At 57.3% G+C, this 24650-nt stretch overlaps 1 protein-coding gene across 1 annotated transcript in view; it reads left to right on the top strand.

Annotated features, from left to right (window-relative positions):
- The first annotated feature begins 1855 nt into the window (after positions 1-1855).
- MPPED1 (metallophosphoesterase domain containing 1) overlaps positions 1856-24650 on the top strand; it is a 72428-nt gene continuing 49633 nt past the window's right edge. The window contains exons 1-3 of the mRNA XM_059404573.1: positions 1856-2089; positions 14216-14527; positions 22484-22665. Coding sequence (XP_059260556.1) covers positions 14304-14527; positions 22484-22665 — 406 coding nt within the window. The 5' untranslated portion in view covers positions 1856-2089; positions 14216-14303. The remainder of the gene's footprint in view (positions 2090-14215; positions 14528-22483; positions 22666-24650) is intronic.

Genomic DNA, 24650 nt, shown 5'->3' with positions numbered 1-24650 from the left:
GGCACACTTGAGCTGGGCACCTGCAAAGGTCAGCGTGGACCTGAGGGACGGAGCGAGTGATCATGGGGGGGTGGTCTTGCCTGGTGGCACGAGGGCACTGGGGACCCTGGGGGGAGACCATGGGGCAGCTCTCCGCTCCCGAGGGGAAGCATAGGGATGGCTAGCTGGGGGTTTCACTGTCCTGCCCACTTGCCTGGCTGAGATCACACTTATCGTCTGGCCTGTTTACTCTGCCCCAGGATCACCCTGGGCCAGGGTGAGACAATCCAGGTCCACAGATGAGGAAGAGGAGGCAGATGCCCGCCTGTGGTCCCCTCAGCCACTCTCTGCCCCCCTTGCTGGCCTCAGGTCCCCCAGCCGGGCCTCCTTCATCTCCTGGAGCAAGCCCTCCTGCTCCTCGGGCAGAGCAAACTCTAACAGATAAATCTGACCAAGGCATGCCCCTGCCCCAAGCCTGCTATGGCTCCCATGGCCCTTGCTAAAGTCCACCCCCTTAGGCAGGCATCCAAGGCTCTTCCTGAGCTGGCTCCTATCCCTCCCCCTCCCCCACCCCATCTTCCTCTCTCCCCCCACTTCCTCTTTCTCTAGCCCCATTGAAGCTGCCATTCCAAACATGCCAAGGCCTTTGCATGCACTGTTCCCTTTGCCTGGAATGCCTTTTCCATACCTTTTCTCCTTGGCACACACTTTTTCAGCTGGGGTGTGTCCACCTCCAAGAAGCCACCCCAGGTAGCCGGCCTGGCTTCTGCGCCAGCACTTGTGCAGGGAATTCTCCTGTGTCCCTGTCTGCCTCCTTACCAGACTGGGCTGTCCCCAAGGGCAGGCCAGGCCTGAGGCGCCCACGCAGGGTGTCCTCATACTGAGTCTGAAGCAGCGAAGAATGCAGGAGTGGGAGCCACCGTGTGATGTGAGTGTTGGGGGAGGGGACCCAGAAATATTGTTGAGGAGCCTTAGATGGGCCTCTGAGGGGCCACACCCCCTTCTCACCTCCCTCTCAGTCTGGGAGGCCCAGGCTTGACCTGTGCCCTGGCTGCAAGCCCTGGGACATGGCCCTCCACTGTGGAGGGGGGCTGGAGGTCATAAGGGGTCCTTCACACTCCCCGGGGTGGGACCACTGCCTCTAGGGGTGCCGCTCTGCCCTCTGCTCAGCAAGGCAGGACCTTCTTCAAACTAGGGGCCAGGTTCTCTGTGGCCCTGCCCGGCTTACCTGCCCTGCTCCGGGTCAGGCCTCTGCTGACCACCCCCTGTACCTTGGGATCTGGGACCTGGGACCCCACGGGAGCAAGAGATGGGGGCGCAGGAGGCGGAACCGGGCCTATGCAGCCTCCGGGCTGGGGTCCGCTTCTCCGCGGAAGATGGGGGGTTAGGGTTCCGGGGCAGGGTGCCCTCGCGGTCCCAGGAGGGGGTCCAGGCCGAAGGCGGGGGCCGCGGCGCCCCGGAAGGAGCAGCGCACGCCCCAGCACACCGTGCCCGCCGCGGCGGTCGCGGATCCGGAGGTGAGAGCGCCCCCGCCCCGCTCCCCGCCCACCCCGCGCGCCGCCGGGCCCGGGGCTGGGGGGCGGGCCGGAGAGGGGCGCAGGGCGCGGAGGGGCGGCCGCCGGCTCTTTTCCGCAGCGCGGGCCCGCTGCTGCTCCCCGCGTCCGGCCCGCTCCCTTCCCCGTGGCGGCGGGATGCGGGCCCCGGGCCCAGGCGGGGGCCGAGGGCCGAGGCCTGGCCGGCGCCGCGGGGGCCCCGGCGGGCGGCTGCGCGGGGCTGGGGACCCGGGGCGCGAGCGCGGCCCTCCCGGCGCCGGGGCGGGGGAGGCGGGCGGGCGGGCGGGAGCGAGCGAGGGAGGAGGGCGGCGGCGGGAGGGGGAGCCGGGGAGGCTCGGAGCCGCGCGGCGGGCGAGGGAGGGGGCGGCGGGGAGCCCCCCGCCCCCCGAAGGAGGAGTCTGGCTCCCACTTGCTGCCTCGGACGCGCGGCGAGGCGGCCGCCGCCGGAGGAGCCCCCGCCCCTGCTCGCCTCCCTCCCGGGAGCCGGGCCCCTGCCTCCCTCCGTGCGCGCTGCTGCTCGCGGCCGCCGCGGCCGCCGAAGAGGAGCCCGGGGCCAGGTAGGGCCGGGGGCGGCCGGGGGCGCGGGCCGGGGCTCCGCGGGGCGCGGGAGCGGGCGCGGCCGGGACCCTCTCCAAGGCGCCGGGTGACGCCCGCGGCGCGGCGCAGGGGCGCCCGCAAAGTTACTTTGGCCGCCTTTGCCGGGTGCGGGCGCCCCGGCCGGGCACCCCCGCCGCCCAGCCGGCCGAGCGGGTGACGCCGGGAGGGGCCTTGGCCGGGGCGCTGGACTCTGACTGGGGCCGAAGGGTCAGCGAAACTTTTCCCCGGCTCGCGGGTCTGTGCCGGCTGCTGGCGGAGTTGCTGGTGGAGGAAGCGGACTGGTGGGGCGCAAGTGACGATGACGGTTCTAACAATAGCAGCCCCTGGTCGCTGAGAGCCTACTGTGCGCAGCGAAGCCCCTGCGGGCACTTGGGGACAGGGGAGGGGGTTACGAATGCTGGTCTAGTGGCCACTTTTGCTGGGCGCTGCTGGAAACTTCATCCACCCATGCGGCCGTGCCTGCACGCGTCCATCCATCCGCTCACTCATTCCACGCGTATTCGGTACTATCTGCTGTGTGCCCGGCCCAGAGGATTCAGGGGCTAACCAGGCAGCTCCCAGCCCTCGCAGGTCCTATTTCCAGGCTAAAGAGCGGTCCTGTCTCTTGTATCTTTATTCTGGGACTTGTTATAGGACAGTGAATTCCCTCATAGCATCCCCTGATCCAAGTGGAGACAGAGGAGGGTCCGTCTGAGAGCTAACGTGTCCAGGAGTGTGTGGCAGACCTTGGCTTGGGGTCCTAGACCCACCATTCTGCGTTCCCGCCCATCCCCTCTCTGCTCAGGCAGGAGGGCCAGAGGCCTGGCCCTGGCCATGGTTCCCTAGTGCATCCCGTTGACCTCTCAGAGATGCGTTTCCCCCAGCACTGGGTCAGACCTCTCCCAGGTTCCCTCCAGTAGCTTGGTGTCCTCCCCTTCCCATTTCCAAGGTCCCTATTAAACAGAGCAGAGCCGAGCTGGGTAAGCGGGAAACAATTATGAAATTAAACTGGGGAACAAAAGTGGGTGGGCTGGTGGGTGTTGGAGCCGGCTGGATGGGCCGTGAATGGTGGAGAGAGACTTGTTAGTAGGGACCGGCCACGCAGGGAGTCGGGCCAGGCACTCCCATCCTCAAAACCCTGGTTGGTCTTTGCAGGGGGAGAAAAAAAATTACACCAACTTCATGAATAATTAGGCAGGTTGGCTAAAATGCTCGGGGCGGGGAAGGAGGGATGTTGGCGAGGCCACCAGTGGACTGCCACAGCCAGGTTGAAAGCCAGGCCTTGGTCCACGGGAGCCAAGGCTCTGGGAGACCATTTGGGGAGGGGGTGGTGGTTTTGGCTGGCCTGAGGCAGGGTTCCAGTGATGGAGAGCACACGGGGCTTGAAAGCCAACCGGTGGTGATCGGGAGGCATTCTGGAGCTGGGCACGGTATACCGGGGACCGTGGTGCGGGAGCCATGCCTGCTAATTCGTGCTTCACGAGGCTCAGCTCCCTGCAAATTGGCTTTCCAAGTGGCAGCCCCACAACACTTGTAAAATCTTTTTTCTCAAGATGGGTTTCTGCGAAATGGTTACATCTGTTTGAGTCCTCACTCGGAGGTATATTAATTGGCTGATGGCGAGTCAAAAGGCGATAATCCTGTCACAGAGGTTTCATCATGCTTTCAGAAGTGGTTCAACGTGGGGCTGCCTTTCTATTTATTTCTCTACCCCAGAATTTTCGCGAGATGTGGGTTGAGGTAAATCCCTTTCATGTTTGATGGGGAGGCTCAGAGTATCCCCTGCGTGTGGGGAGCCCTCGTTCCGATGCGACAGCTGTGGGTGCACTTAGGATCACCCCCCCACCCCCAGATGAGGCCCGGTGGACTGATAGACAGAACAGGTCTGAGTTTGGGTAAAAGCCCCGGGCTTCTGGGTCTTTCTACTAGTGTCTCCACTGTGTCAGGAATGTATAGGCCAATAGATAGATTAATCTTTCAAGAAAAGCCTGCTTTTAAAAAATTTCGCAGACCACCCTCGAGACTATGAAATCTTCATCCGATGAAAGCAGTTCAAGTTCATTCGTTTTCCTTGGACTTCTCCATTCCCTGGCAGGGACGGCCCCTCGTGCGCTCACCTAACCTGGGACACGTGTTTTTGCTCTGTGGAATTAAGGACACTGGTAGGGTCTCACTCGAGGGCAGCACTCAAGAAGAAAACCCAGCATTCCTGGTTCAGACTAGTGGAAAAAAGAACCCCCCTCCCCCCACAAGGTGCCCTCATCTTTTTAATCTATCGAAATGGTTCTGTGGTTCCAGCTTCAGGCCTGAGAACTGAGCATGAATAGCGGGGCAGGGGAAAACAATCGGCCAGGCAAAGACTTTTAACAAGTAAATATGATGCACAGAAAAAACATGCAATTAGTGGAGGTTAGTTAATGCCTTTCAAGTTGCGGCCGAGCTGCAGTTAAGGATAGAATTTCTGCCTTATCCCTGAATTGTCTGTCAAAATCTTTAATGTGACAATGTGACATGTCTCTCCCAACGCCCCTCCTTCGCTGTGAGCAGAAAAAGGGTCTTTTCAAGCCTCCCCCCTCCGCATTCTTCTTCTCTCTGAAATCTCTCTTTCGGCAATTGGTACCTTTGTCTGCCTGCACCGCTGGAATCAGGGACCCTGGGGGAAAGGGGCTCCCCAGATGCAGGAGTCAGGGAATGGGTCCTCAGGTTCGCCCTGACGGGCTGCTTGTGGGGTCTCCCTTCTGGGATCAGGTATGCCAAATGTTTGGGGGGGCAGGGAAGAGTGATCAAAGGGCATGATTCGCACCAGAAGAGCTGTCTAGACAGTGCCGGGTCACTCTGAGAGCAGATCCCTGTAGCGGGGCGTCCTGGGGGGCGGCCGTCTCCACGGAAGGAAGCCACCAGCCCTCATCCTCTGAGACTGTTTGCCTCGAATCCGAAGAAGCAAAGAAAACGTTAAAGCAAAAGCAACCCCCAGGGAAAAAAAAAAGAGAGAGAGAGATCCCTTTTTCGGGGGTGGTGTCGGAGCGAAGGTATAAATAGTTCCTTGGTGAATTTGATTCACTGTGGCTCTCCCCGGTGATCTGGCCACTCTGCTGCCAAAACGAAATGTTTTACTTTATTTTGACTTTTTTCCGGTCCTAATGAGACGAAATTTAGTTCTATCTTATTTCTGTTGGAAGGATCTATGGTGCAGGAGGACAGCCCCAACCTCATCAAAAAAATGTCAGCACATTGAGATTATAGGTTTTCGTTTTGAACTCGGATGCAAACTTGAGGTATTCTTTGGTCTTTTCATGGCTTTCCATCCATCGCTGTTTGGGGGTTTTCTGGGACATGAATTGGGTGGCTTGATGTCACAATCTGGTCACACACGATCAATAAAAGCAGCTACAGTGAAAACAAGAAGTCTCCCCTCTGGTTGATGGTGATGTTCAGAGGGAGTAGATTCCTCCCTCTGCCACCCCAACCTGGGCCGGAGAGTTTGCTTCCATCGAATGCCTTCCCATGTCCGTCCCCTCCTTCCAAGAAGGATTTGAGACTCAGCCTTGGTGCACATCGAAAGACTCTTGGCATGGCCCACGCTAATTTCATCACTTTAAGGAGCAAATGATGCCTACTTCCGATTTCTAGCGTATGGGTCACTTCCCCCTCATTTCGTTCCTTTGCATTTTCCGACGGTGCTGCAGCCCTCAAGACCGCAAAATATTTTGCTCCGGCTACCTGAGAAGTGTGAGTGCCCGAGCCCTGTCTTTCTCCATTCACAACCAAGTGCTTTTGGCATTGCGGCATTGCAGTGCTGGTGGAAAAGGCCAATGTTCCCTCCCCCAGGGTGTGGGAGGTGGAGAGTTGAGTTTTGCCGTTTTTTTTTTTTTTTTTTTCCTGGTCATTCAGAAACATGAGTTAATTGACCATATTTCAGAGGTTTCATCCGTAGTTGCAGATTCCCCACGACCACCAAAAACGCACTTGCGCTGATCATAAAAATGGCAAAACCTCGATCTCAGACTTAAGGATTAGAATTTACCATAGTGCCGATTTGATTACGCTTCAGTGACATCTGTTTCATAGATTTCCGTGAGAACTGTAAATCCACGTTCACTTTCTTTGCAAATTTTACGTGAATGCTGAACAGCCCAGACCCTCTGCCTTGACCCTCTCTTCCCCAACCATGTGGGTTCCAAACCCCATGACCGTGGAGTGTGACTTGACATGAATGTGGGAAGGAGATTCAAAATGCTGATTTTTTTGTTTTGTTTTTTTTACACACATTTACCTCTTGTCTCCTTTTGTGTGTGAGCGTGTCTGTGTGCGTGTTTGAGACGGATCTGGGCAGCTTCCTATTTCAACTCCGCGGCTCCGTGAATCTCCAAATGCTTTATTTTGAAAACTAGGACATAGCACTTTGCAGAAGAAAAATCATTCCACTCGTTATTATTTATGTGATTGCGGATGTACTAGATGGATAGAGAAAGCACCAAGAATTATACTAATTTATGGAGCTGAGCGCTGGTTTACAAACATATTTCCCAGCCTGAGCTTTGTGGGTTTCTCCGCGTCTTGGGCCTCGTTGGGTGCTGTGGGATTGGAGAATATTCGGAATTTGAAGACCAGCCAGGTGAACTGACTGCATCCGTGTCTAAAATTAAAGGAATAAGTGAGCAGCTATTTGTGGCAGAGAGGACATGATCCACTAAGCAGCGCTCTCCATCATTCTGAAATAAAAGTACATAATTGGAAAATGAAGCGGCAGCCAGTGCTTGGGGGGTGGGCGGCAAGGAATTAGAAAGTGTAATTTAAAATCATGTAGTCATAATTCAAAATGGGCCCAGCTAAAAGGTTTTTAAGTGGTAAATGCTTTAAAGTCACTCGTGGTTGATCCTTTTTCAAGGAAGATGTCTAATTTTCACGATATGTGTGCCTTCGTCAGCTTGGCCCATCACTCATCCAGCGAGGCTGCCGACCCCAGCTGCAGGGGGTCGTGCTCCGTCCTGGGGACCCGAGTCTGAGAGCGGGCCCGGCATACCAGAGGGCTGGCCTCTGGCCTCTTCGGGATGCTGTGGATTGGGCTTGATTCCCCCCACCCCTGCCGTGGGCTGTTTGTTTATTTGTTTGTTTTTCCTTTCCTTTGAGTTTCTCTCTCTCTCTCTCTTTTTTAACACCTTGATATCTTTTTTTTTTTTTAAGATTTTATTTATTTATTTGACAGACAGAGATCACAAGTAGGCAGAGAGGCAGGCAGAGAGAGAAGGGGAAGCAGGCTCCCTGCTGAGCAGAGAACCCGATGTGGGGCTCGATCCCAGGACCCTGGGATCATGACCTGAGCAGAAGGCAGAGGCTAAACCCTCTGAGCCACCCAGGCACCCCCCCCACCAATGACATTTTTAACTACTGACTGATCAATTGCAGATTTTCAGGCACGGGCAAAGCAAGGAAAGACAAAACCATTTCAAAGTGATTTTTGAACTTGAGTGGAAGCGTGGCTTAAAGAATTAGTCTCCCCTCATCCCTTGCATCTTGGTGTTTTTCTGTGAAATATTACTTCTCCTGCCTTTGGCTTCGGGAGGACTTCTTAGGTGTTCGCGTGGCTTCTCTGTGACCCTTCGCCACGTGGCAGTAAATATTGGACAAATGCCCCAGGGAGCAGTGACTTGCGCTGAGCTGGCTTTCTCTCCTCGAGTCGCTCTGGGTGATCGGTGGGGACAGTCGCCCGCAGGCTGGGCTGACTTGGAGAGCTGCCCCCACTCGCCATTAGAGAAGATGAGGAGAGGGATAGAGAAGCCCTTAGGTTCCCGGAGAAAGCTGTCCAGGCATCGGTCTTTGTCACCACCCTGCCTTGGGGAGACTGTTGGGGTGTGTGTTTCTCTGGGGCTTCTTCTCTGTGGTGGACAATCCTCTGAGTTCCCGACCCAGCACAGCGCAGTATTGTCCTAGCCTCACTGTCCTGGGTGCAAAGATGCCAAGAAGAGAAACATGAGTGCTTTTTGAGGGGTGGTTGCCTTGATGGCCTTGGGTTGGCTTTATTGATGGAAACCTTTGCCCTTTATGACATTTCCAACTGTCTTTGAGATGGGGACGCTTTGGAAAGCCAGAGAAGATGCCGGCAAGAATGACCGGCAGGGGACTATGAGCCAGGACCGTCCTGGGCCCGCCCTGGCTTTGAGGAGCCCGTGTCAGGTGGAAGAGGATGCCTCAAGCCTTATGGCAAAGGAAATCTATCTTTGATGTTCATATCAGCAACCCCTGGTGGCGCACGTGCTCGTGGCTTTCCCTCCCGAATCTGCTGGGCGTATTTGAGCTGCCGGCATGACCCAAGTATCTCCTTTGCAAAGATGCTCCGTGTAAGCCCAGGCCTCTTACAATCTCTCCTTTCTGGGCCTTTGGCCGATGCTGGCTGGTCTCACAGCTGGGTGGGGGCCTTCCGGGACCCAGAGACCCCATTCCCTCCCCCTCATCCTAATGGGGTTCTGAGCAGCACTTTCGATCTGCCTGGCTGCTCCCCAAGCCCTTTGCGGGTCAGTTACACATCTGAGTCATGTGGGTTGCAGAACAGACCCCCAGAGTGGGGATCGTGGGTGTTTGGGGCTGACCTGCAGTGTGTTGGGTGAGGTAGGCGGTGAGGAACTTGCCTCGGAAAGGTAGTCAAGGGTCCAGGGCAGGCTGTTCTGTCTGTGTCCGATGACAGTGCCCCAGGAAGTGTGAATTAACGGGGTGGGGGTGGTCGCCCAGTAACGGGGTGGGTGGGAAGAGGCCAGGAGTCCGGCTTCCAGGTGAGGGAGGAGGGTTCCTTGATTATCGGAAAATCTCTGCTCGATTCTCACAAGCTCCCTGCAGAGCTTCCGGGTTTCACCGGAACTTTCTAACCACAGTGGAAGAGACCTTTAGTGAGCACCTACTGTGTGCTGGGTCCTCAGCCAGGGGCTTTCAGAGGTCCCACGTCCTGGTGTCCGCCCAGGGGTTCTGGGAAGGAGGTCTGCGCGTCCGCAGCCTTACAGGGCGGACACCTGAGTTTCGGGAGGTGAAAGCTGCTTTTGAATCCAGGCTGTGAGCTGTGAGCGCCTGAACGTTTCCTCTCGTCCATTCCTTCGTTCTCCTGCGGTTTTATTCTTGGGCTCCCATTCAGCTCGGACACAGGGACGCGGTGAGAGAAGCCCTTGGGGGTTTGTGGCTGGAGCCTGCCTGCCTGGTGCAGCCTGGGAAGGTCAGGGAGATGCCCAGGAACCGGGTGTGTGTGCCCGTTCATGCGGGGTGCGCAGAGCCTTTCAGCGGAGGGAACAGCGCGTGTGAAGGCTCAGAGGCAGGGTTGCCGGTGTGCTGCGGGGAAACCAGGGAGTGGGGAGTGTCACCTGAGCGTGAGAGGGAGCCTGGGCATCCAGTGTGGCCTCCTGAGCTGATTGAAGGATCTGGGGCTTCAGCCCAGAGCAGCAGGATGGCCTTGGGGACATTTGGTGAGCAGGAGGGAGTGACTTTAGTCAAATGTGCATTTTAGGATCTTTGTTCAGGAGGCTGGCTTGGGCTGGCCTTGGCGATGCTGGCCTCGGAGGAGGCCGGACGAGGCTGTGGGGACAGTCAGAGAGCACAGGGCCTGGAGCCGGCTTCTTCTGAACTTATGACCTTTCCATACAGCTGGTGCCTAATTGCTCCTTACCGTTTGGTGCTTCGGCTGGTGTCCAGGTTCCTCGTGGCATCCGAGGACCACCAACGAAATGTCTTTGGGGGGAACCAGAAAGATAAATCACCTTGTGAGAGAATCCGACTTGAAAAGCGGGCCCTACACATTAGAGGCAATATTTCAACAAGAAGTTTTCAACCCAGAAATTTCAAGAATTTTCGGCCCATCCAAGCAGGCCGATTGGGCTTCTCTGGAGAGGTAGGCACAAGGCTTACTTCATCTCCTCTGTTACCCCAAGAGGGGCCTAATGAGGCAGCAGAAGCAGCGCAGAGAAGTTAAGTGACTTGCTCAGGTCCCACAGCTGAGTAGTGCTGGAGGCGGAGTTCGCACCCACTGCCTAGGACTTCGAAGTTCAGCCTTTCTCCACAGTGGTAGCACACCAGGGGTCAAGAACAAAAACAATAAGAGGGACACCATTTGGTTTTTATTTTATTTGTTTGAAGATTATTTATTTATTTGACAGAGAGAGAGAGAGAGAGCAGTGGAGACAGCAGAAGCACGGGGGACAGCAGGCAGAGGCAGAGAGAGAAGCATCTCCCCGTGGAGCAGGAGCAGGAGGAAAGACACAGGGCTCATGCTTTACTGACTGAGCCACACAGGTGCCCTGAGAGAGACCATTTATTGGTGCCTCTCCTACCTCAGGGCCTTTGCACTTCCTTCTGTCTTGGTTCTCTTTCCCCAGGTCTGGGTCTGGCTGGCTCCCTCTCAGCACTCACCTTTGAGGGGACATCCCTTCTTCAGACAGGCCTTTCTCGATCCCCCAATTTCAAGGAACAACCCCCCTTCCCCCACTACTCATTCCTACTCTGCTCTTTCTCCAGGCACATATCATCATCTGAAAGTATCTTTTCTATTTACTTTGTTGCCTCCTCCATCCCTTCCCTTGTGGGCAGTGACCGGTGTGCTTTCTCGCTGCTCTTTCTGGCTCTCGGAACAGTGCCGGTGTGTAGGGCTTGTGGTTACATGTTGGGTTGCATCAATAAATGCATTAATTAATTCGTTCCACTCTCCTCCTCCTGGTTTCATTGTCTTCCCACCCGCTGGCCCAGAGGAAGCACCTGCTGCCTGGCCGTGATGCGTGCCTTGCTCAAGGTCACTCTGCCGGCCCTGGGACCAGAGCCCAGGCGGTCTCTGCACACGCCGGGGGCCCAGCGGGTCCCAGCGGCCCTGTTGCACAGCCAGCTTGCTGCTGCTTGTTCTGTGGACCAGGTGGAAACGCTTCCCAGCTAGAAGCCGTTTGTTTGGGCAACGCTGCTCCCCCTCCGCGGATGGGCTGCGTTCTCCACACGGCGGCTGACGCGCTGCTGCGGCTCCATAAATATTAAATGGGTATTAAAAGAAGGCTCTGCGTTCCCGGTTTCCCTGATTTCTTCAAGCAGGGCCCATTGCAAACCCCCTTTATGTGAAATGCAGCATTTCACTGCAGAGTGCCTCCCGGGACGCCTCGCTGCCTGCCTTTCCTGGCTGCGTCCCCGGTGCAGAGCCGTCCCCCTGCCCCGGCTGCGGCCGAAGCCTGGGCGTGTGGGCTCGTGCCCCTTGGGGCAGGGACAGGTGGAAGCCCCTGAGACCTCCCCTTTCAGAGGGCTGTGCTCGGCCCAGCCAGCCTCCCTGCAGGGGTGTGTGGTGGGAAAGCAGGGGAGGGGCCAGGAGTCTTCAACCTTCAGCTGAGGCCTCTTGGCACCCACCCTCTGGCAGGCCGGTGCTGGGCACGAGGGAAAGAGACTGGCGAGAGATGAACTCGCTTCCTCCCCCCAGCCCTGGCTCCTTTCGTCCCTCCGTCCTCTGCCTGTCCGTCCCTCCCCTCATCTATTCATCCGTCCGTCATCTGTCCATCCGTCTGTCTGTCCGTCCATCCACTCATGGATCCCTCCCTCGAGCCACTCATTCACTAATGTGACGTGTATGCAAGTGTCTGCAGTGGCTCTGGGGATGACAGTGATAATGTCGGGATAATCGCTAACATTTATTGAGCACTTACTACGTGCCGGGCCCGTTGACAAGCGGTTTCCACACGTCCCCTCCTTTTATCTCCTCGACCGAATGGGGACGCCCGGATCTCCCCTGCATCCCGTGGATGAGGAGACCGAGCCGCCTGGAGAAGCCACTTGTTCAGGATTGCAGAGCTGGGGGCGGGGGGAGAGTGGCCGGCACCGCCTGGGGGGAGGGGAGTGAGCGAGACCCAGGCCCTGCCTCCAGGAGACGTCTCGCTCCTCGTGCCACCCTGGGATGGGGACCCCGATCCCCGACTCCAAGGAAATGCTGGCCCTGTCCAGGGGTAAAGGGCGAGTGAGCTTTTGCCCCCTGGAGAGGAAGGCAAAGGGGTCCGGGAGCCCTGGTGTCGGGCCACCTGCCACGCGAGCTCGGTGGCACACGCCGTCTGTGCTGGCCCGCAGGAGTCTTCCCCGCTCCGAGGGGCGCCTCTCCCCTCTGTAGGATGGGCGGGTAGGGGTGTCCATCGGAGGATTTCCAGCAGGGCTGCATTCCGGTCTGTTGGCATTTGAGAACATTTGGGTTCTCCAGGTCCTTCTGCTCACCGTTGACACCCCGTTCCGCAGATACCCCTGTACCTGGGCCCCAGCTGCTCCAACAGCCCCTCGATTCGCAGGTGTTACATTGAACGGAAGAACGATCATAATAGGAACAGGGAGTCTTAGCTGGGTACTTGGTACCCGCCAGGCGCGGTGCCCAGAATCCCCATTCATTTAACCTGCGCAGCTGCCCTGGGAGGGAGTGTTACTGTTATCGAACCCATCTGCAGAAGAGGAAGCTGAGACTCAGAGAGGTTAGGACATTGGCCTTAGGTCACACAGTGAGTCAGTGCAATGCTGGGGCTCAGACCCCCACCCAGATCTGGACCCTTTGGCAGTGTGGGCCTCAGCATCCGTGGCTCCCAGGCCTCTGCTAGGGTTACAGAGGGGCACGGGCCAGCTCCCACGGAGATTTTGTGAGTCCTGAGGCCAGGACACCCTGATTTGGGCACCTCAGACCTGCCAGGTCATCTCTGCCAGGAGAGGGGAATCACAGTGAAACAATTAGCAGGACAAAGAACAGAAGCAAGTGTATCCTGGGGGAAAGCAGATTTTTTTGTTGTTTTCTTTTTTTTTAGTCTTTTTTTGGGGGGGGTGGGGATGGGGGAGGAGGAAGACGCTGCCATTTATTGCACCTTGTATGAGCCCGGTTGTTGAGATTTTTTAAAAAAAATTAATAATCCACTTCTCTTTCACACGTAATTAAAATGTTCACCAGTCTCTAATTTTTGTCATTTTCCTAATCTAATTTGTTTTCTGATGGTGTTGATTCTTCTTCCATGCGCGAAGCAAAGGGAATTTTTCTTCGTTTAACACGACTGGGTTATGACTGACCAGAAGGAGTTTAAATCATGTTATTTTCTCCTTGGGTAAATGCAGTGCACATGGAATCGGAGGGTCTGAATGACCCCAAATTGAAACAAAACACAACAAAACATCTTTCAGGCCTTATGTATTTACACAGTTAAAAAAAATAATTATGGGAACGCAGGAGAAAGCTAGCCGGTCTTAGAAAGGAGGCATTGGCGGCGGAGGGAAGCCGGTGAGCCTGTTGGGATGAGATGGAGACGGAGCTTAGGGCCCTGTCCGGGGCGGTCAGAAGGACCCAAGGGCCAGTCAGAAGGATGTTAAAATCCAGCCGCCACAAATGCAGACGGCGCTTCCCCAGGGAAGACAGGGTAGAGGGAAGGTTGGCATTTATAGGCTGTGGTTCTGTGTGGACTGGATTTGGGAAGGTTGTTTTTTTTTAAAGTAGATCCTCCTCCGCCCCCCCACCCCTCCCCAGGGCCACCCCCTGAGCGGAGTTGGTGGATGGCAATCTGTCTGGGAAAATCCCTTCTCCAGGCACTGCTCGAAGATATCTTTAGGCGACACTGATGTTGAGGGAGGAATCTGCGCCCGGGCTCTCCACCTGCTCGGGCTTGCAGGGCTGTGGGTGTGGCGCGTTGGGGGGTCTGTGGGGGCGGGGGCGGGGAGGCAGGGGAAGCCTCCCTAGTCCCCCATTCGGATAAGTGAAACTTCCTTACCTGGTTCCAGAATACCAGCCATTGTCCTGCCCCCTGTGCCCGTCACCCCGTGGGCTCCGGAGGATTTTGTGGAAGAACAACCACCACAAAAAATGTCTTAAGTATTTAAACATGTCGGACCACGCAGGCATCCGTCCCCGGCGTTGTGGGTTTCTTTTCTTTTCTTTTCTTTTCTCTCTCTCTCTCTCTCTCTTTTTTTTGGCCCCTCCCTTCCTCTCCTTTTCTTTTTACCAAAGTATATTCATCAAACTGCTGAGTTGGAAAGATCTGTAATGAGTTTCTGAGCCGTACGACTGTGTTTTTTTCCTCCCCCCCCCTTCGTCTTTCTAAATCTTCATCTGACATTAAATAAAGCAAATCCCAAACAGATTAACTGTCGTACAGTTCTGCTCCGTCTCCCCAGTCTGTTCCCAGGTCTGGCTCGGGGCCGGGCGGCGGCGGCGGGCGATGCCCGGGCGGCCCGCAGAGGTCCATGTGGCGCGCTAGGTGGGACCCCGGCGTCCTGAAGGCCGAGGCCCTGGCCCTCCTGCCCTGCGGCCTGGGCATGGCGTTCTCCCAGTCCCACGTGATGGCCGCCCGGAGGCACCAGCACAGCCGGCTCATCATCGAGGTGGACGAGTACAGCTCCAACCCCACCCAGGCCTTCACCTTCTACAATATCAACCAGGGACGCTTCCAGCCGCCGCACGTGCAGATGTAAGTGGGCAGCTCTGGGCGGGACCGGCTGCTGGGGCGGGCTCACGGGTGCGGGGGGTGGGGGCCTCCCGGCCTCTGGGGTGCAGGGGCTTCCTGCTCGTTGGCCTGCAGGATTCTGGAGGCTCCGAGCTGGGAGGGATGTGTGAGACGGGGTTGGGACGGCCTGGGGGCCGGTTCTGGCTCCCGGCCCTGCTTCCTCTGGCCAGGAGATGTTTCACGGATGTTTAACAGCGAGGTGACTGCACGTCAAAATCCAGACTTCTGGCTTTGCTTTACGAAACCACAAGGCCTGGCGACTGGGGGTCCACAGCGCTTCATGGGCGGTGTCTGGGGGGCTGAGCGCCAGCTGCCCCCACTTGGTATTCGCGTTGGTGACTCCTGGTCTGATTCATGTTCCTTGTTGTACAGCTGGGGAGACTGAGGCCCCAAGAGGGCAGGTCCTTGCTCCAGGTTCCAGGCACGTTGGGAACCTAGTTTTGGACTGGGGGTTCCTCCCTGAGCTCGACCCCTCTCTTTTGTCTGAAGCTCTTTTGCTTCTACAGAGAAAGCAAAAATGCTTTCCTAAAGGACTGGGGAGTTCTGCCGCCTGCCCCTTGGGGCCGATGGAGCATTCCAGGGATGTCCTAGCAGAATGCCAAGGCCAAGGCACAACCTCGGGATCCCCTGGGACTGAGGGGCAACTCTCTCCCGCCTGGGTGGTTTTCTGAGGTCTGGGGAGGCAGGGGAGGCCCAGCGAGGAAATGGCTAAACTGCCAGCTCGGGCCCAGGTGGCTCCTCTGGTTCCTCGAAGACACTCTCCCTCCTTTATCCTTGACTTCTTCCGGGGCCGTGAGCACCAACTCTGGGGAGCCGTAATGTGGGGGCCTAGTGGCTGTTCCTTTGGGGAGACTGGTGCATCCAGCCCGTGGACCCCTTTGGAGAAGGAGGCCAGGGGTGTCCAATCCCAGGGCAGGAGCTTGGGTGCGGGCAGGTCGCTGCCTCAGGTTCCCGTGTGGCTCCCTCTGGAGCCGTCCTCTGTCGTCAAGCGTGGGTGCGGAGAGATTCCTCATGGGAGGAAGGCCCTGGAAAGGCCGGCACCAGGCCTGGGGTGCGCTCCCGCGCTGGGAACACGCCCCTCCCTCGGTGTTCACTTGGGAGATGCTCATTTTGGTGGGGACTGAGGCCTGGTGGTGTCCCCAGCTGCCTACTTTATTTTTTGGTACATTTCTACTTGAGGAACTAACTGCCTCCTATTTCTATCCAGGGGCCAGATTGGCAGATTGGGTCGGGATGGAACACCCAGGCTCTCAGCATTCGATTTCTTAGGTGGGGGCGGGGGGGGGGACGTTGAGGCCTGGCAGGGCCGCCTTCCCCAGGCTGGGTTTTCTCTTTTGCCCATTGGGTTTGTCCTCCGGGGCTGAAAGTGACCATGCCTGGGGTCCCTGGATGCTGGGCTGGACTCTTGCCCCAGCGGGAACAGGCAGGAGCATCTGGGTGGCCGGCAGAGCAGGGGGGGGGGGTCCTGGGCCTGGACCCTTGTGCACCCCCACTTCAAAGGGTCCCCAGACACCGGAGATAATGTCTTGTACGCCGTGCGGAACTGTGGCTTACCGGGCCCGACAGACACTCAGGCCGGCCCCAGTTCCAGAACAGAGCCAGGGGAACAGGAGGTCAGAGGGGAGGAGGGCCAGGGGCAGAGGAAGGACTCTGTGGAGAAGATGACTTCTAGGCTGAGACCCAGAGGAGGATGGGTTGGGGGAGCAGGCTGGGAGGGCCAGGGTGCTGGGGGATGGCTCAGCTGGAGGGGAGCTTCCCGGGCAGGCCCCTGCGGGCCCGGCTGGGTCCTGACGAAGCACAGTGAGTGACCACAGGAGAAAGAGGTGGCCGCTCCCATCTAACCCATGAGCCGCTATGGGTTCGGGATGTTTGTGAGCAGGAAATCCACACCCGGGGTGGGGCTAGTCGTGAATGTTCTGTCTTGTTAGTGCACCCTGGGCTGGGCTAGGTGCTTGGACTATGGCAGTGGTCGGAGATGGAGCCCTGCCCCGTGCTGAGCTGACCTTCCCATGAGGGGCAGACAGGCGACACACGTGTCATCCAGGTGGGTAACAGTGTATGATACAGGTGTTGTGGCGAGCGTGCTTCCTGGCTTTCCCGTGGCCCCTCAGCTAGAGTGGGCACAGCAGAACCCCCATGGCCTGCCCCGTGGCTGATGACCATCTCTCCTGGCCTGCTCTGCGCGGCCCGCTCCCGGGGCAGGAGTTCCAGGCTGCCATCGGCAGTGGGGCTCGGGCTGGGACAGTGAGTGGCCCGGGAAGAGCACGCACTGAGCCCCGGGTCTGGGCTCCTTCTCCAGGGCTCCCTCGTTGCCTGGTCCGGCCAGCCCAGCTCTGAAATGCAACTTGGCCTACAGCCGGGCAGGGACTTGGGAGGGCTGCCGCCTCCCGCCCCCCCTTCTTTGAGACCGCAGGCCCCCCGCGCGAGGGAAGCGTGCGGCTGCTGGCGGTGTCTGTGCAGGTTTCCATGGCGAGTCTCCATTGAGGGAGAGACAGGGAGGATGGATGCCGCTTCCCGTCCCGTGATTTATCACTGCCCTGGGCTTTGTCTCTGGGGGGAGGGAGCGAGGGGGCCATATTTAATAAATCCACAATTTATATTTAATAACAGCAGCGACAACCCAAACATGGCCCGCGATTGAGCCGTTTGATTTATGTGGTTGCCCCCAGGGACCCCGACAGTGAGGAGGCCGCCTTTGCCTGAGTAATGAGTCTCCGGACGGGGCCTCTGGCTTCAGGGCCCCGAGACCAATGATCCCTCACCCTGAGGGCCCAGAAACCCTGTGCCTGGCCTCCTGCCCTGGGGGGCTGGTGGATGTGTGATGGGGTGGCCGGCGTGGACCAGGTTATCCTGACCGTCTGCCGGGGAGGTGCCTTGGGGGCTGGTGTCAGGCAGTGACTCTTCTCACTGGCCTTTAAAAGGAATCCTGTGGGTGGAGACTCGAGCCGTCCCATTGAAAGACCCCCCCAAGCACATCTTGAAGAATATAGCAGAGTGGCAGGAGCATGGCTGTGTGCCTGGCCTGGGGGTGCCCCTGTGTCCCGGGACCCCGGACCTCCCAGCTGGGCTGGGTCACAGCGTTCATCCCCTCTCTGATGCGTGAGGCTTTGGAGGGGACCCTGTGGTCCCAGCCCGTCCACGCACCGAGAGGCCCCCAGGATTTAGTGAGAGCCAGCCTGCAGCCCAGGGAGGGCAGAGGGGCAAGGCAGGAGGACAGGTGAGGCCTGGAACCTTCTGTGTCCCCTCCTGCCTCGGGTCCCTGCATGGGCTGTCTCTTTCTCCTCCCCCACGCTTTGCCCTGCTAACGCAGACTCGCTCTTCAGATGTCACCCAGCTGTCACTTCCTTGGGAAGGCTCTCTGATGGTTCGACAGACAAGGTTGCCCCTTCCCTTGAAGCCAGCCCCACCTCCAGGGTCCCTCCCTGCCACCAGCATGGGGCTGGGCCCTGGAGCCTACCACAGTAGACTGATGGGAAGAAGAAAGCAGAGGGAATGAGGATAAGGCAGGACTATGTACGTATGGCCCTGGAAGAGTCGGGGAGATCCAGGAGGTCTTCCTGGCGGCAACAGCATAACCCTTGGGCTTGAAGGACCCCCCCAAAAGCGAAGACCCAGAGGTGGGAAGGAAGGGTGGGCATGGGGCTCAGGAGGGCAGCATGGTGGGGGTCACCTCAGAAGAAGGGCCTCGTGGAAAGAGCAGAGGGGATTTGCGTGACACTGAGCCAACTAACCAGTCACTCTCACTCCTCTGGGTCTAGTTTCCCCACTGTTGAATGAGGGGTGGGGACTGGCAGGTTCTCCCACTCGGAAACACCATGGAGGATGATGGTGCACGTGTTTGGACATAGAGTTAGAACCTCACTGAAGGGAGGGGTCCTCTGCCCCCCACTGCCCCCCATCCTTCAGAGCTCCCCATTGCCCCGGAAACAGAGATGTTGGAGGGGGTGGCCTTTCCTTCTGATGTCCTTGCGGGTTCCTGCACTTCCAGGGAGCCACTGGCTCACGGGAGAAGGAGCTGCGAGAAGTGGGCCCCGGGCATGGAAACAGCTGCAAGAGGGCACTGACATCCAGCCTTCGAGCACCACACCGTCTCCAGAGTGAGCAGGCTGTCCCCACCTCACAGAGCTTGCCTGCTGCGGGGGAGGGTCCAGGGCACAGCCAGGAAGTGGCCCAGCTGGGGTGCTGGCCTAGATCTTGGTCCCTGAGGCCATGTTCTCTCTTCTGCACCCTACCTGCCACCATGATCCCTGTGGGAATGTCCCTTGTTATGTGGGGGAGAGGAGGCGACAGGTTTCAGGTCTTGGAGAGAGAGCCTCAGCTGTCACCTTGTCTCTGGCCCCTACAGAATGTCATTGGAAAATAACCATTTTGCCTTGTTTTCTCTTGGCACAGAAGGTTTTGAGGTTAGATGCCCAAATTCCTGTTGTGAAGACCCAGGTTTGAATCTACTCTTTAACTTGTTAGCTGGGGCCTTGGATACGGGACTAGTGTTTCCAACCTCAGTAACTCCCTAGGGCTGCTGTGACTCAGGTGTTAGTCAGCGTTTGGCATTACAAGTGTTGGAAACTTAAGGTAAATTGTCTTAAGGATAAAAGTTTACTGGCTCACCTAGTTAGTGAGAAAATCCATGTTTTCCAGCTTCAGGTATAGATGGATCTAGGGGTCAAATTATGCTGTCAAGGTGTTCCACTTTCTGTTAGGCTCCCTCTCTTTCTCTCTCTTTCTCTTTCTTTCTCTGTATCTTGGACTCTGCTTGTTTTTTTCCTCACTTCTGAATTTCCAGTCTGGGTTTCTGGGAGCTCCATGAGGTAACCTCCGTGGGTATCTTCTCTACAGGTATAGCCCTTGTGCCTACCAGGTGCCTGGCTTTCACGAGGCACCCAATATGTCATTTGTCCACAGATTGACTGAATGAAATGAGCTGGGCCTGGAAATAGTCCAGCTTGGTGTGAGTTCTGGAACAAAAAAAAAAAAAAAAAAAAAAAAGCTTCAAATTGCAGCTGCTCTGACCTCCAGGGCTGAGATCCTGGCCAAGTATTTTCTGAGCCTCAGTGTCTTTGTCTGTAAAATGGGCCCACACAGAGTACCCTGCCCACACAGTCATCGTGAACGTGAGGAGAGTGAGTGCGTGTCCTGTGCTTAGCAGATGACCAGCTCTCGATCTGGGAGAGGCGTCAAGCACCGACCTCATTACTGTTATTTCAAGGTTGAGCATTTGCTGCAAGCCAGACAGCTAGAGGATGGTGCAGGGAAGTAAGTATTTTTTCCTCTGGGAATTATTAGGTTTGCATCCTCGCTGAGCTCGGTAGCCTCGGGGTGGAGGGAAATAAGCATGCAGTTAATTAAGGAGCCCGGGCTCCTGCAGCAGGCCGGCCCGTCTGGGGCCCTCGGAATTCCCGTTGCTCTTGGCTGGCTGGTGGTGGATGGGGCTGAGGCTGGCTCAGGTGCCTTGCTAAGGGGCTCAGGGGAAGAGAGCTCGTTGGGACAGAGGTGGCTCTGGAGGTGGCATCTCCCTCCCCGTCTCTCCCTTCTTCATCTCTCTTGTCTCTTTGACTTGGCCTCCGTCATCTTGGGACATGCCCACAACCTCAGTATGTGTAGGGGTGAATAATAAATGAATGAGTGAATCTGATCGACTCACTCATGTTCCTGTGCCTGGACGAGAGCCCAGGAGTGAACGGCCGCCCTTGGTCCAGCCAGCTGTGCTGGGGCCGCAGAATGTACCGGTGATCCACAGGCCGGCCACCTGCCAGATGGTCTGTCCGAGGGTTGGGGTGGGGGAGGGGAGAGAAGAGGGAAGGGACTCAGAGGACAGAGCGGTGGGAGGAGAGATTTTAGCTCCCAGACCAGCTCAGGTCTTACCCCCTCCTGGAAGCTTCTAGGGAGCCCCTTGCTGGGTTAGAGCCTTCTCTGGCCCCCAGCTTCTCTGTTGTCCCATCAAAGCTGGTGGTCTTACTGTCACTGCCCAGCCAAGTCTGTCTCTGCCATCAGAGACAGGGATCTCTTGGCCTGGGATCAGGCTTGGTGAGTCCCTGTGGCCCCAGCATTGAGCTCAGGGCCGGCCCACAGTGGGTGGGCAGAATGTGCTGGGCTGAATGGATGGATGGATGGATGGATGGATGGACGGACGGACGGGTAGATGGATGGATGGACGGATGGACGGACGGACGGGTAGATGGATGGATGGACGGGTGGATGGGTGATTGGATGTGGAGGGAAGAGGAAGAGTCCCCAGTGCCTTCTTGCTGGTTGCCATCGGACTGGGACTCGGGGAATCTTTCTCTTCTCCTTGGTCACACCTTGCTCGGACCTGCTGGGGTTTAAGTCGGCTGCACCACGCCCCTCAAGCACCAAGGGGGCTCCCTCCCACCCTGGCACCGTGATGTCCTGCAGAGAGGCTGGCTCAGTGCCCCCGACTGGGGTGGATAGAGCCTGCTAATGCTCCCTTGCACATTAGCATGCCGAACCCACGTCTCTCGTAAGGTGTTAATTAAATTTCTTCGAAGTATATTGTCTGAAAAAAAAAAAAGGATAATTAGAAAGATGTCTTTAAAAGTATTTATGTAACTGATATGGTACCGCTTTTGGTTTGCCGCATAATTAGATTTAAACACAACTCCTCGAGCGGCATACTCATTTGGAGAGAGCAGCTCGTTGAAATGTCATTGCGTTGTTTTTAAGAGTTTTGAGCCTGGCAGAATCATTCAGCTGAGGAGGCTGAGCGAGGTGGGGGAGCACCGAACTGGGAGCACAGAGCTGGGTTCATGTCCTGCACTCTGCCTTTATTCCGTGGGGCGCCGGGGGCCGCTCGCTCACTGTTGTTGTCTGCGGAACCAGGGGGTTATGATGGGCTTCCCGGAACAGGAAGTTATATCCCTCCCTGCATCTGTTTTAATTTTCTGATAATTTTTGCTTAGTGATGTAGCTCCATTTTACGGTCAAGCAAAGCAAGGCCAAGCTGAAGGTCACAAGGGGCCGAGCCGGCATTCGGAGCCTGGTCTTCTGATCCCAGCACCCTTTTCCTACACACCCCTGGAAAGCTCATGTTTTTGTTTTGTTTTTAAAGATTTTATTTATTTATTTGGAAGAGAGAGCATGGGCTGGGGGAGGGGTGGAGGGAGAGGGACTAGCAGACTTCCTGCTAAGGCTCGATCCCAGGACCCTGAGATCACAACCCGAGCTGAAGTCAGACGCTAAACCACCTGAGCCTCCACCTGTCCCCGCCGCTGGAAAGCCCTTGTTTTAAAAAAAAATGATGGGACCATCTCAGAGTTTAGAAAAACTGCCTGGGTTTCATATGTTCCCGTGAAATCCCCACTTTCCCACCGGCTCTCCCTGGAAGTCGTGTGTTCCGAGGGCCCTGCGGGGAGACAACTCTTTCGCCAGGAACAGAGACTGCGGCCTTTGCATTCTTGGTGTGGCTGTTGGCGCGCCCGAGGGGGCAAAACTGGTTCTTAGGGGGTGAAGAAGAAGCTTATTTTTCTTATTATAAAGCCCAGATACAGCAGGAACGCATACACATGCATCTGTGTGGTGAAATCTCATGGGAAGGGATAGAGCAGGGAAAAAACATCTAAAAAGGCCCCTCAGGGGGGAATGGGGGAGAGGGTTATCGCTGGCCAAACAGCGGGTTAGCTGTCACAATCACACCGAGGCCATGAGTGCTCCCTACTCCTACCGCCTTCCACCCTCCAAGGGCCCCGTGTTACAGAAGAAGGGAAACTGAGGCCAGGGGGAACACACAGGTTTGCCGGCCTAGCGAGCAGGAGAGTTAGGACTCGAACCCCCGAGGGCCCATTGGGAAGTCCAGGCACGCTGTCCGTGTTTGGAGTGGGTATGGTTTCAGGGGACAGGGCCTTGAACAGCAGCTTCGGCCCCGGGCTGGACACACCCCACCTGTGGTGTCTTCTCTTCCTCCAGGGTGGACCCTGTGCCTCACGATGCCCCCAAGCCACCTGGCTACACCCGCTTCGTCTGTGTGTCGGACACCCACTCGAGGACCGACCCCATCCAGATGCCTTACGGCGACGTGCTCATCCACGCCGGGGACTTCACGGAGCTGGGGCTCCCCAGCGAGGTCAAGAAGTTCAACGAGTGGCTTGGTAGGTGCTGGGCAGGAGGTGGCCTTGCTCTGCTCCCTGGGGAAACCCTCCCGACCTTCCACTCTCTGTCACACCTCCACGTCTCCTACCCCAGCCCTTGTCTCAGCTCTGACTTGTGTGCGCGATTCTTTCGGCCTGGGAGATGCCCTCCCAAAGGGATTTCGCCCGGGTCTGTTTATGCCCCCTGGCGTGTCCAGCCCCTGGTGCCTGGTACAGGTAAATAATCAGTGTGTGAATGAATGAATGAATGAATGGGGGAATGGATGACTCCCTCTCTGGGAATGGCACTCAGCTGACTGGACCGCCTACCGCCCTTGTGACAGCTGTCCCCCCGGCGCCTGCGCCGTCCCCTCCCGGGCACAGCTGTGGGGAGGGCGCTGGAGCGCTGTCCCCGCGGCGGGCGATGGTGGGTGGATTTATAAGCATACCCTCAGGGATTTGTCTTCAGCTTTTTGCTTTCTTCCCAAACAAAAAAGACATAAATATGGAGCGCCCCTGGGAAAAGCTGCTTGCCTGGAATCCGGAGAAAGCTCAGAGGAGGTTGTCTCTGCCGTGGCCTGGGGGACAGATGGAGAGCCCCCGGGCGACCTAGCTTGGAGGTGTGGGTGCAGAGACGGCCCTGCCCCGCTCCCTGGGCTGCTGGCGGGTCCTACCCCCTGGGGCCTTCCCGCTGCGCCGTTGGCCAGTTGGCCGTTGGCTGGGAGCTCCGAGAGCCGAGGGCCAGGAGCGACCCCGGGAGGCTGCAGAGCCCGGCTCTACCAGTCGAGACAAATATTTACAAGCAAGGCCTTCCCCTCCACTTGGCAGGCTTGGAGCTTTAAATATTGATTTTTGGAATGGGAAGTTCTGTCCAAATGCCCTGTTTGGGCTGCACTGTGGGGAGGCCAGGGTGGAAGAGGGCTCCCGCGGGGTGGGCCGGCCGCCGGCTTCTACCCGACCCCATGCTGCCTGCTGGCCCTGTCCGCCCCCTGGGAGGGGGGTCCCGCTGGCTCCTCGTCCCCCTTGCTGTGGGTCTCCACAGCTGTGAGGCTGCTCTTGGCTGAGCCAAGGGTGTGTGTCCGAGGCAGACGCCAAGCTCCCACCGCGAGCCAGACACCATGTGTCACTTAATTGTTTCTGTCCACTTGTGCGAATGAATGAATGAATGAGGGAATGAACGAATGCCTCTTTGGAATGGCGATGCCGGGGGCAGACACACAGCTGTGTGTCCCGGCATAGGTGACTTTTGGGAACTGGGTGAACTTGGGGACGGTGCTGTGTGTGTCCTGATGATACAGCGGAGGACGCCAGCCTGAGGTTCTCACGCTGAGGTTCTCCAGGGTGGGGACAGTTTCTGACGAGCTGATGGTGAGGCCGCATCCCTGGGGAGTGGACAAATGACCCAGCCAGGTGGGCCCTGTGCTGCTGGTGCAGGGAAAGGGGGCTGTTTCAGGCCGAGGGGACAGGGGAGGCCAGACGGGCTGGCAGACGCTGCAGAGGAGCGGCTGTGTGCTGTGGCCTGTGGAAGGGACTTTGGGACTTTGGGGGTGAGGGTCCTGGAAGAGAGGGCTGCATAACCACGGCTCTGAGCCTCAGGATCACTGGGGGCTCGGGGAGCTGGCATGGTGAGGTGGGCATTTTAGCGATGTTGTTCCACTGACCCCTTCACAGAAGTCAGAACAACCATGGGTATTTGGGGGTCTTCCTAATTCGCGCGTGGAGCTGCCTTGACGTATTTGCCTTAGTTGTTGCTGGGCGGGGGGTGTGAACTTACAGAGGGCGTCTTCCTTTTAGAACAGGTTCCTTTCCCCCAGGTTTCTCCCCTTGGCTGTCTCGAAGTGTTTGCTGATACCATTCAAGTGGGGCGCGGTGGGGCCGGGGGGCTTTAGGCCCAAGAAGGAGGAGCCCTTTCCTGCTCGACCGAGTGGCAGGGAATTTGCACATGAGTGAATGTTTAATTTAAATGGGAGCAGCTTCTAGAAGTCCATTTGCAGCTGCTTTTTGGA

The sequence above is a fragment of the Mustela nigripes genome, chromosome 6 (genome assembly GCF_022355385.1).
Source record: "Mustela nigripes isolate SB6536 chromosome 6, MUSNIG.SB6536, whole genome shotgun sequence".
Taxonomy (NCBI): domain Eukaryota; kingdom Metazoa; phylum Chordata; class Mammalia; order Carnivora; family Mustelidae; genus Mustela; species Mustela nigripes.
Note: the sequence above shows the minus strand (reverse complement) of the source record. Positions and strands in the feature narration are given on the sequence as shown.